The sequence below is a fragment of the Tripterygium wilfordii genome, chromosome 14 (genome assembly GCF_013401445.1).
Source record: "Tripterygium wilfordii isolate XIE 37 chromosome 14, ASM1340144v1, whole genome shotgun sequence".
NCBI classification, from domain to species: domain Eukaryota; kingdom Viridiplantae; phylum Streptophyta; class Magnoliopsida; order Celastrales; family Celastraceae; genus Tripterygium; species Tripterygium wilfordii.
In genome coordinates, this window is record NC_052245.1 from 1765604 (window position 1) to 1777673 (window position 12070).

Genomic DNA, 12070 nt, shown 5'->3' on the forward strand with positions numbered 1-12070 from the left:
AATATGGGATTGTTCTATAACACAAGAATCAATAATAATCACCACCTAGGGCACAGATTTAATTTATGGTAATCAATAACAATAAGCATCCCGAAGTCCAGATGTCCTAACAATTTGTCACTGCTGAATCATCAATTATAATTCATTCCATATGCTAAGCTCAACCACATCCAAACAAACAAGAACTATCCTGATTTGAAGGCAAAAGAATTTATGGGTGTTTTTTCAGTGGCAAACTCACCTGCTAGGCTGCTATAAGATTTCACAGAGAAACATAGAATGAGAGGCACAATCCACAAGAACAAATTTTCTAATATATTCTCATAATGTATCCCAAAGAAAAAAGCTAAGAACAAAAAATTTTCCGATATATTCTCATAATGTATCCCAAAGTGTACTCTTAACAGTGCAAGTGAAAAGTACAAGTTATAGCTACAGCTACTACACTGCTTGGCTAATATAATAATATTCCCTTCAGTAAACCACAAGTCACCAGATTAGATATTAAGCATCCGCAAATATAGGGCTAGGATATCATATCCTCTGTACAGAAGGAAGTTTTTATGTAAAGGAAAATTCGACTCCTCCGTTCCCCACACTAAATTTTCAAATAGTATATCTGAAGGTGTTGCTGAGTAAAGAACTGGAGAAAATAATAGCTCGAGATGCCAAAATTCGTCCTCAAGACAACTTCTGCTAATGCCCTTATCCCCATCTGTCAACAGAATATTGCAGGCGACTGATTAGACACATGAGTAATTTTAAACAAGCACAACAGTTTGTTTATAGTTCAACATACCTGAGGATTTCAATCCCCAGAAAGGCTTGGGCTGTCGGTTGAGGGAGCTCTCTTTCCGTATCGCTAAGATGAAGCATTAAGGGTATAAAACCAACATTACTCAACTTGTAGTGCGATAAGAGTTACAATGTGACATCAAGTAGAAGTACTGTAGAAAGACGCAAGCCACAATACTGAAAGATTCAATTCAAAGTACCTGTTTTCCAAAAGAGAATGGAACATATTTATACTTGATCATGTGCATCATCTGTCTCCTCATGGTGAGTATGAATAGTAAGATCCAGTAGAAAAGAAGTATTGGCCAAAAGACAGGCACATCAAACACGCTGAAGAATGTCATGACAAAAGCGATGCAAAAGGCCTTTGTAATAGAGTGCCTTCCAAGAAAACACAACAGAGCAACTTCAATAAATTTCCCAGCCAAAGGAATTGCATAATTGTCTCTTAAATTTAGCGTGGACAGATGCTAACTGACTGAAAGTTTTCAGAATTCGATAATTATCTATAGCATGGTTCTTAGAAAGAAGCATCATGAATAAAAACTCTTAGGCAAAATTGAGTCTCAAAGTTATAGAATTGAATTTTACACATGTACACAATCGGGAGGAGAGAGGCAGTCTTATGCACTATTTTTGGATCAGATCATATCTTATCACAGACTCCACAGCCACTAGATATCAGCCCTGGTTCACACTAGATAGTATATCTATCTAAGAAATGGTGCCAGTGGTTCACCCCTGAAATTCAAGTTGCAGTTTTTCAGTCTCCAAGATCTTTAGGGATCATATTATGTACACTAGTTACATGAAATTTTAGAAAAACCCAGTAGTCTTAAAAAGTTCTGAATTGTATATCTAAACTATCAAAATGAGCATATTTCAGGGACATGAAAAAACAATATGAGATACAACACCCAATGAATCCTACTGATATGCATGTTTATAATTGACCATTGCTAGAACATATGGCGCAGTGTTCTGCTCACTTGAAAAAGTAAAGAAAAATTCCAATCATCCCATTAGACACTCGTATTACCATCTCCACAAAACTGAAATATTCAAATAATAGTAAATTTCTCACCATCATGTCAATATAGGCAATATGAATATCCCATCCAGTTTTATTTTGTCGATCAAGGTATATTGTCGATCAACGTTTAGTATTATGCATAAAGCATAAAATTTGAGAATGGAAAACAACAAATAAGCCCTAAAGTTGCCAAATTCAACAAAATGAAAGGGAAAAGTAGCGGCTACCAGAACTTAAACTCGAGGAGACGACGAACGAAGGGGCGGAACTCGTCGGATTCGCGCGTTGGGAGAGTAGGGCCATCCTGGATCTCGGGGTCAATCTGCGGAGAGAGAAAGGCAATGAGGAGGTTGAGCAAGTATATGCCCAACCCGTACGTGATGATATGGAAACCTTGCACCAGGTACACGCGTACGGCATAGATGAGCGCCACCGCCAGGCACGCGATCCATCGGTAAAGGACGTGGGGGACCGACTTGTCGAGGAGGTTCTGGTATCGCTGCGACACGTTGAAGCTCCACTGTGATACGACACCTGCCGGCGCTGATGAAGAGAGATCGTCCACGGCGAGGCCACCAGTGGCTGGTCCGTTTTCCATTGGGGCCTTCTCCTGCGGATTATCTGGTCTGAGGCCGGTTTTGCTGTGCGTCTCGCTCGCTGTGGACCTCTCCCGATTTGTTTGTTGACTTTGTTCTTTAAAGTACAATGAATCAATGACCCAGTCAAAGCCCACTTCAATGGGTCCAAAACTAATTAGGATTTAAGGCCCAAGGGCCCATTTCCTAATAACATTTTTGACCGGCGAGATCGGGGTGTTTTAATTGCGACTCGAGCTTCTATGCTATATGCATATTCGCTTCAAACGATCTCATCTATCAAATCTCCGACGCGAGTCACGCTACCTTAATATTCTTTTGACACAAATGTCTTTTGATCTCTAACTGCGCTGAGGCTTGAATCGCTTGCATTGAAAGTTCAGGTTAGTTTTCATTGTTAATCGCAGAGATTCATATTTCTTGTTTTTGTTTTGCTTTGTTTGCTTGTGATTCGTGTGTAGAATTCTGATTTTTCAGATCCGTCTCGGTTCTCAGTACCTGTACTTGCAATTTACTTTTATTCATTCAAATACGCCGCATTTTCTCGGAAAGTATAAAATATTCAAATAGAAATGATTTGTCATTCGTGAAAACAGTGTTGATGCTGATGGTGATGCCCAGTTAGGCGCATAGTTCGGTGTATTCAGATTCAAGTTGCGATAAGATTTTTTAACATACATTAGATTGTGTATTCTATGTTTTAAATCTGGCATTAGAGAATATTGCAATTGTTGCTGGTCTGGTTTAAGACTCGGGAACAAATGTTTGTTCTCAGATAAATTAACCTTCGATGCTGATATTGCTGCTAAATAGTTACTGATGATTGTATTTTCTGGAATTTTCAGATAACTTGTGTGCACAATTACAATTTTCTGCACCAAAATAGTATATGAAAAATAAACGAATTGCAAGGCAAACGATGACTTATGTGGCAAAATTTTGATATACCTACTCCTCATGCGGAGTATTAGCAGCTCCATTTCCAAGTAGTTTGATGTGTATTCTTCATTTCTAGTGTAATAATCAATTATGTTTGACAAGAACAATGCCGATATATGATTATATGAATACGCATTAAGTTCTAACCTATGCAATCGTTCATATTTCTTCTAGCTGTATGTTGCATTTACTCTAGTTTTCTTGTACTGTGGTAGCTGTAAAGCATAAATCCAATCAATTACTTTTTTCCTTTCATGGTAGGACTGTGATAAATCAATTATTTCTTCATTGTATGGTAGCTTATGAAGAGCTCTTATTTGGCTGTTGGGAACAGATGGCCTATCTTGTTTTACAAATTACAATTATTGATCATCTGTTGTTCACTCTCCTGTAAGCATAATCCTGATGATTGTTCTATATGGACTGCCTTTGATTTACCTTCCACTCAAAGCAAAAGATTATTTTCCTGAATCATTCTCCAAGTTTGTCTTCTATTGTTTTGTTGCGAGTTGCAGCTCATAAGCACATTTAGTTTCGTAGCTCCTCTCTTGTTGCAGTGACCATTTTGTGTCCTTCCTCGGATTAGCTTCCCATTGACGAAATGAATTCAGGATCCATTGACTCCTCTCCCCAACCTGTTGCTCAAGCTTCTGATGTTGAACCTCCAGCACCAGCTGTCAATGGAGAAAATTGTTCTGCTCCGGAATCACTATCTGTGTCGTCTGCTTCTAGCAAATCTTCTGGAGCTAAAAGTTCGTAACTCCCTTAGCCCAAAGCACCAGAGGGAATGAAAACAGCAGCTGCTGGGTTTCAACATTCTCACGTTTCACTAATGGGCTTGGATTGCATTTTCCTTCAAAGCCTTCTGGTGCAGAAGAGAGTACTGAATCACCTCAGATTCTGCACAAGCTGGCTTCTCTGAATCATTCACAAAAGGTTTATTTGACTCCTCCAAGAGCGCAGTGAAGGCTGTGCAGGTCAAAGATCGTCAAATTGTTTCTCACAATTAATGCAGATACCAGGTACTTTTGCTAAGTTTGTATTTACCGATTTGTTTCTTGTTGCTTTATTTTGTGATAAATCCAATAACTCTGGAAATTGTGTTATAGTTCAATTTTAGTTATACTAGTGTTTGGTGGGATTCCTAGCTTCATATTCGCCTTGTGGTGTACTATTAACCACATCTCCAAATGAATGTATTGGGGCTTTTATTTGTTGGTTTGAAGTTTCTATCATCTTGCCATTGTTAAATGGTTGGAATTGGTGAGAAACTAGAAGCCCATGTGTCTTAACTAGCTTGTCTGCACTCAGAACTATCGTATGTCATACCTAGCAAGAATTCCATTCAGTAATTCAGAGAGTCAGTGATGAATAATGTTGCAACAATGGAGAAATTTTCACATGCAGGTTAGAAGTCCATTTCATTTCCTGGAAGAATTCATTCATGCTATTACTGTCCAAAATTAAGTGGAGCTTGTTAACTGCATTGTTCATTTATTTCGTTGAGTCATTGAAAGCTTGGTCCAATTGCTCTGAAGTCTTTTCCCTTGCAATAGATTTTATCTACTATTTCGCCAAAAGATGTGTTTGATTTCGTCATAGGAATATCTACCATCAAACCCTTAGTTTTTGGTCACGTTTTAATTGGTTACTTGTTTATTTAACTTACTGTTGTGCTTGTACATTTGATGAATCTAGTAATTTGAGCTTATGAATTTCTATTGTTAGCCAGAAGATTATTGGATTAGAGCATCAAAGAAAGGGACTATGATCTTTGCCATTCCAGGGGAGCCTGGTTTGACAGAGTTGGTTGGAGACTTCAAAATTCATTTTCATGATCAACAGGGAGATTTGTACTGGTAAATGAGCATTGTCTTACATAAATAGATGATGCACAGTGACTCTATTTTGTCGCAAGTGAAAAAAGTCTTAAAAGAAAGTAGAACCAACTGATATGCATCAAATACTACATTTTCATCCTCAATGAGCATTCATAGATTACTTCAGAAAGCAAAGTCTTCTCGTACTGGTGCCTGTAGCCATGCACATGCTTGGGTGAGACTTCACATTGTCCGCCCTCACTAACCAATAATTATTATTGCTTTGGTAAATGATGCTTGTTGCTTGTGTTTCAAATTATATCACAAACGGACTTATAAAACAATCATTTTCCCATGGATTTTCTGCTAAAATTTCTTGTATCAAGAACTGCGTCCTGCATGTACAGATTACTTTCTCAAGATCTTTTTTCTTGAATAGTATGTGGATTGTGGAACATTAATAGATACTCATCTTCTTCTAAGAATTTGTTTTAGAAAGGATTACTAACAATATATGGAGACTGTTCTATCAGGAATGCATGCCTTATGCCTTATAAAACATGTTTTCTTATGTCAAGAGTTCCTTTAATTATACATACTAGTTGCTTAAGAATGAAGATTGATCCTTTTTTATTTAACTTGTCAGTTGGCTGAATACAACAATGTAAGAGAACAGGATCACACCTGGTGGTTCTGATCTTGATGGCTTTGAAAATGTAAATTACACTTCAGCTGTGTGATAGAGCGCTAGACCCTTCACTAATTAGTATGCTTTAGTTATATTCTCAAACTTTGCAGAGAAATTTGCGTTCTCCAGGATTCCAGGTTGAAGTTGTGATAGATCACGAGATATTCGACCATCAACTTCCAAAGCTGATTCTGCAGGCAGTGTCCGATGGGAGATGAGTTATGTTCCAGTTCAGTATTTTCTTGCGGAGATGACCAACATTATGAAAGTGAATGATACATCTTTGCTACAAACCATTGTCACCGCCTTTTTCATGGAAGGTAAAACTCATCTCTTCGGGTATGGTGATTTGAATTTAAGCATGAACAAATCTCTCTCTTTGCTGATCTCCGTATCTCTGCGCAGAACACAAGACTCCCACTCTTTGCTGATCTCCGTATCTCTGGAACCTCGATTTTACTTGCTTTCGGTTGCAATTCTTTCCCGATCTCTATTGTTTGGCTTCTAATAGAAACCGTAGCCGGATATGTATTTCCTGCCTCTAAAGATGGTGAATCAATCTCTTTCGAGTCTACGTGGTTGGGGTTTTTGCTTTGTTTCTTAATCAGGCTGAAAATGCATAGGACGGACGCTATAACGGCTGTAACTCCGACTGTGAACCCTATAATCAAGCTTGTCCTCCTGTGCCTCTTAGGAGATGGAGGAGTCTGAACTACTATACCGCCCTGCGCTTCCGCGCTCTGCCCTAGAGGTCCCGGCGGCAGAGTGGAATTTGGCGACGGATCAAAGAATGGATACCGAGATTCGCATGCTTCGTTAATGATCTCGCCGCAGAGATAGGGGTTCCATGAAAACGATGACGTATCAAACCGTGACAGAGTAGGCGTCACTGGTATCGGTCCAGTAAGATTGTTCCCGGAAATCTCTCTCTTATTATACGATTCTTAACTGGGGTTGTATGATGATAGCAATTTGAGAAAATAATTCAAGGCAAGCCAGGGCTCATTATGAAAATGTTCTCAGGAGTAGGATCATGTGGGAATAAAATATAAAAAATAGGAATTAAAATGTTGGAACAGTTGAACTGAATGAATGGGGGAATGGGCTCTAAACCTTTTCCTAAGCCTCGACCGGTTCTCATTGTTTTACTATTGGCCCACTATTCGACTAAGCCCAGCCCAGGTATGAACGTATTTGAATGAGCATTGCAGGCCGGGCCCCTTAAACTAAGGTAGACAAACTTAGCCCAACCCAAGAATTCTGCAAGAACCGGCCTGATCAGAAGCCCAAAAGAAAATTGGGCAGGCCGGCCCAGAAGCCCAATAGTTTTCTCCTGGGTCGGCTTGCTTACTCATTCTTAGGCCCCGCCCAAAAAGAAACTTGGGCCTGCACAAACTCTAATAGTTAGTTATGTTCGTTCAAAGAGATGAATTCTGGAAAGGCTGGCCCAATTTCTTTTTGAGCTGGGCTTAAATTAAGTAAGCAGGCCACAGGAAAAAATGGGAAAATTTTCATGGGCTTTTGAAAGGCCAGCCCGATTTTCTTTTTTGGGCTTGGCCTTCGAAAAAGTAAGCAAGCCCAATCCAGAAAAAATAGGCCGAAAACTCTTTTTGGGCTGGGCCTAAAAATGAGTAAGCAAGCCCAGTCCAGGAAAAAATTATTGAGCTTCTGAACCGGCCGGTCCAGGTTTCTTTTGGGTTGTTTGGATGATGAGAAAGTGGAGGAAAAAGAGAATAAATCCATTCACGAAAACATATTTCAAAATTGTAAATTTTTGGGTCGGCATAGCGGCCTCAACCTTTACCAGGCGGCCGGCCCCAATAAACTTCAACAAGGAAGCCGAGAGAATCCGATTTTAGCTCAAATACGGGCCTCCCTGGGATATGACTATTGGCCCATTATCCGACGGAGCCCAGCCCAGGAACAAACGTATTTGAATGAGCCTTGCAGGCCGGGCCCTTTCAGCTAAAGGAGAAACCAGGCCCAACCCAAGAATTCTAATCCTACAGAACACGGCCCATGAGTAATATCAGTCCTATCAAACCCGGCCCGTGTAAATCCGACCGGACTGGTATATGAAGTAGGAAAACTTTAGTCACACCCCACCTTTTACTAAAAACACCCCAATTTGAGTTGACCATCCCTTGTAAAACTCAGTTGACGGGGTGTCTTTAGTAAAAAGTGGGATGTGACTAAAGTTTTCCTATGAAGTATGAACCATAGCCTCACTATTCGACTGAGCCCAGCCCAGGTACAAACGTATTTGGGTAAGCCATGCAGGCCTGGCCACTTAAGCTTACGGAGAGAAAGGCCCAACCCAAGAATTCTAATCCTACGTAACCAAGCCCATGAATAACATCAGTTACAAACACATTTGAAAAATTAGCTAGCGGGCCCTTAACCAAAAGCGACAGACCCGTCTCTACAAAAAAGTATTTTTTATCAAGCCCATCCCATGGGGCATGGGGTAACAAATTTTTGCCCAGGCCAGCCAAAAACCCCGGTAGACGGGCTGAGCCGCTGAGCTTTCCGGTTATCATGGCCACGATCCCCTTTCCAAAATATAGCTTGCCTAATAAATGAAAAAAATCTGGATTTCAGCTTTAGCGGGAAAAAAAAATTCCTAGAACGAGAAAACCTATTTTACCTGCCACCTCCACCACCTCATTCTCACTTGCTCCTAATATGATCCGCGATACTCAAAACCTCAAAAAGGAACAGGTGCATCACATGGACTCTTGATGATAGCAAACGCACAATATTTTTCTGCTCGAGCTTTCTTAGATGCCTGCTAGAAAATGGCTCACAGTATTAGAAACTCTCAAAAGATGCTGATGGTGAAGAAATTTTACAAATACGCAAGTATCAACTATCAAGCAGCACCAAACAGAAAATGAATTGGTGTTATCTGGCAATTTGAAGAAACAATCTTTACCAAAAAACCCACAATTCTTCCTTTTTAGTATATTACCGACGCAAGACTTGAATGAGGCCCATATAATCATCTCTAGAAATTAAGTATATGTACCAAAAGTAACGGTAGCCCATTTTAACCAGCCAAATTATGGGTACTGTTTTCTACCATAATCTCACAAAATAGATAGAACATTTCCCGTTAATATACTTAACCTTGACTTCAACTGTGAAGTCCCCGGGCATGAGTTTTTAATTCTTCAGTAGGTATATTGATTGGTATTCTATAAAGAAGTAGCTTTGCCATCTCAGTTTCCAGCACCTATAGTTTCAACAAAGAGAGAATGAGAAATTAAGCATGAGATGAGACACATAAAAATTATACCTATCAGTAATATATGTCTTGCTTCGCATCCTAGTGTGAAGGATATATTATAAACTCCATGCTCAATCCCAGCAAGAGTGAGTTTCATGACTGCAAGTGCATCATCTAAACAATTGGCACACCTTTCTTCCTGAGTTCATAACCTGGCACAGACGGTTGAAACAATACATTGAAAGATATCAACTATCCACATCTAAAAGGATGTAATTTATTTTGCACAGTGACTGTGCCATAATGTGGGGTCAAAACTCAAAACTATAGCACATACATGAGCACAGGACAATTAAACAAAGGAGAAAATACAAGAGACTTATGGTTTGCAGGAAGCAAACCTCCTGCAAACCATCCAACAGTCGAATAAAAGGCTTTACTTCAAAGTAAACAATAACGATTAAATTCAGAGGGCTCTTGATCCTAAAAAAGAAAAAAAAGAAAAAAAAAGAGCACGATTTTAATGGTGATAAGCATGTAAAATGCTTGAATGGTAAGACTGTAAGAGAATAAATGAATAGCATGCTGAAAAATTTATTGTGACTTGCCTTGCACAAATTATGCACAGAAGGTCTTCGGAAAATAGGTCCATCCGAATATCTAAAGATATAGGAAGTGTCAATCACTCTTGCGTGGTCTAGCTTTAGAGCTGTAACCCAAAAGATCAACAATTGAAGCCATAAACCGAAGAAAATGGTAAATCAACAAGAGCAAAAAAGAAACGTGATTGTTTGTTCATTCTCACATAAAACAATAACTAAAAACATACCTTTCAGATCATTATTTAAACTGAGCCCCATCAAGATAGTTTTATGTGACAATAGTTTCTTCAAGGATTTCTAGAGTCACCAAACAGTTTCAGACAAAAAAATCATAAAAGATAAGATAAGCATAAAAAACCTTAAAATCAATCGTGCAATACCAGTATATCCGCTAATGAACCAGAAATTCCAACCAAATCTTTAGCGAAAATTCCAGTAATCTCTGTTCTATAATCTGCGACTGCTTTTTAGGGTGTACAAGTTTATAATGTTTCTCCTGAAAAAGTAAAATTAATTGTTTTCACAGGGTAAGGGTCCGTAATCCCTATATATTTAAACTAGGGCAAAAAGATAATACAGGCCGAGCCCATTGTAAACTAAAGGATGTCCGAAGGGAACTCTAAAGACTACAAAATGCGCAGAAGTAGCAAGAACCAAATAGTTAACATTCGGTGGCAGGTTTGAAGCACTTGGAAAGTAAGTTAAAGGCAAAAAACTAATACCTGTAGATCATGATCCACGACACACACCTTGACCACAGCTTCAGTCACAGCCAAAATCATAAGAATGAGAACAAAAGATCTACATAAAAAAGTAAAATGGTATAAATTAAAACTTGCTGAGCAAGATAGGCAACTCGGAAAGAAACAAAAACAAGCACAAGAAAAATAGTTACAGAACCATACCTGCTCAGGAGTTTCATTTTCTGGAGATGGGTTTCTGAATTGCTCCAACACAACACGTTTTAGATGTCATCGTAGTACGTTAGCAAAAAACTAAGCCTTAGGACACAACATCCACCATATTAACATAAATTTAACACAAAAGACTGAGACAACATAAGCCAATACAAAGGCTTCTCACAACAAGAATCGTTACCTTCTGATCATTCTCACGAAAATAATGCATCATCGGACCTCCTAGCAGGATCACTTACGCTGGAACCTATATTTCTATCACCCTGCATTCCTCGTTTCTGAGCAAGTTTTCCGAGTTCAACAAGTACCTATTCGCACAAAATTTAGAGGTCACATCACCATATCCACCAAAAACACGTATGTGGAGTGTATGAGAAAAATTGGAAGCAAAAAACTATCAACAGCTAGAGAAATTGCAAAGAACAAAGAGTTTCAGAGCAATGATTTATCGTTTTACAAAAACATGTTCAACATCGAGAGAGAAAATAAACGGTTGTTCGACATTACAAGAAGTGCCCAAACGAAACAAATCCTTCAAAACATAGACAAAAATCATCTGCGTTGGTCGCAAAAGGAGTTTCTGCAGAGCAGTAAAATTGAGCATATTAACATTGACGTACACGGTTACAAGGAAAAGGTTGCCGACCTTTTTCGCTGGCGTCACGAGTTCATCCTCCATTGGTTACCTAGAGAGAGGAAACAAGGTGAACTTGAATGAAGGACGGGCCTGTGAAAATTTAAATCTAGGGTTTCTTTTTAACTTCTTTTGTAATTTTACCCTTGGTGAGGTCGGTGCCATCCGATGAAAGGAATAGGATTAGCTGAGCTGGACCGGGCCGGGCTAGTAGATCAGATATTAATTTTTGTACTCTTGGAGCAGCCCAACGGGTAACGACAAGCCCAAACTCCTAGTCTGGTGACTCTCTCTTGTTGGGCTGAATATAGCCCAAACTTAGCCTGTATTTTCAAAGCCCATTTAGTAGAAAAACCCAAACATCACTCGGCCCGTTATGGATTGACAACTTTTTTGGGCAATCTCCCACACGATTAACAGTTTACACACATTAGGAGAATTTTCTTTAAAAAAAAAGACAGAAATGATGCCAATAAATATATTGTATAATTACATGTTTTTTATTGGTACATATAATTACATGGTTGACTATCCACTTGGAAGCATAATTGAGTGGAGGTCCCATGACCATCAAACATTTTAGAACAGCCAGGCAGCTGAAGCATGAAATATTGAGTGAGTCAAAGTGGAAGAGTGAGGCCTTTTGAGGGTATTGTCTCTTCCTTAATAATCTCATTCTTGGTCAAACCCATGTGTGTCATGATTGATTTATGGTTCAATGGTTTTCAAATAAATTGTTGTGTTTGCTCCCTTGGATGGCAGGTTAAAGCTTCTCATTTTCAACGTATGTACTCCGAACCCTCCCAACACCAATAAA

General features: G+C 39.1%; 2 protein-coding genes and 1 long non-coding RNA gene across 16 annotated transcripts; 1 reads left to right on the forward strand and 2 right to left on the reverse strand.

Annotated features, from left to right (window-relative positions):
• Positions 1-347: 347 nt before the first annotated feature.
• LOC120015071 (protein RER1A-like) lies at positions 348-2500 on the reverse strand. Its single transcript, XM_038867285.1, has 4 exons — positions 2056-2500; positions 996-1176; positions 800-862; positions 348-715 (listed from the first exon to the last, which is right to left on the reverse strand). Exons 1-3 carry the CDS (start codon positions 2424-2426, stop codon positions 809-811), a joined length of 606 nt encoding a protein of 201 aa, XP_038723213.1. The 5' UTR covers positions 2427-2500; the 3' UTR covers positions 348-715; positions 800-808.
• A 142-nt stretch (positions 2501-2642) lies between these two features.
• Positions 2643-6445, forward strand: LOC120015073. Of its 6 annotated transcripts, none has more exons than XR_005471671.1 (6): positions 2647-2807; positions 3625-4385; positions 4675-4770; positions 5092-5222; positions 5830-6191; positions 6277-6445. It is a non-coding gene; the product is annotated as an uncharacterized LOC120015073 (long non-coding RNA). The 6 variants fall into 6 exon arrangements; XR_005471673.1 differs by having other exon boundaries at positions 2649-2807; positions 5982-6191; XR_005471672.1 differs by having other exon boundaries at positions 2643-2807; positions 5096-6191.
• Positions 6446-8186: 1741 nt separating this feature from the next.
• Positions 8187-11378, reverse strand: LOC120014754 (small RNA degrading nuclease 3-like). Of its 9 annotated transcripts, none has more exons than XM_038866802.1 (9): positions 11266-11378; positions 10801-10927; positions 10608-10703; positions 10425-10503; positions 9930-9999; positions 9709-9809; positions 9170-9312; positions 8519-8659; positions 8187-8443 (listed from the first exon to the last, which is right to left on the reverse strand). In XM_038866802.1, exons 3-7 carry the CDS (start codon positions 10622-10624, stop codon positions 9271-9273), a joined length of 309 nt encoding a protein of 102 aa, XP_038722730.1. In that variant the 5' UTR covers positions 10625-10703; positions 10801-10927; positions 11266-11378; the 3' UTR covers positions 8187-8443; positions 8519-8659; positions 9170-9270. The 9 variants fall into 9 exon arrangements, with proteins under 9 accessions (XP_038722730.1, XP_038722728.1, XP_038722727.1 ...); XM_038866800.1 differs by having other exon boundaries at positions 8519-9106; XM_038866799.1 differs by adding an exon at positions 9502-9583 and having other exon boundaries at positions 8519-9312.
• Between the last annotated feature and the right edge of the window lie 692 nt (positions 11379-12070).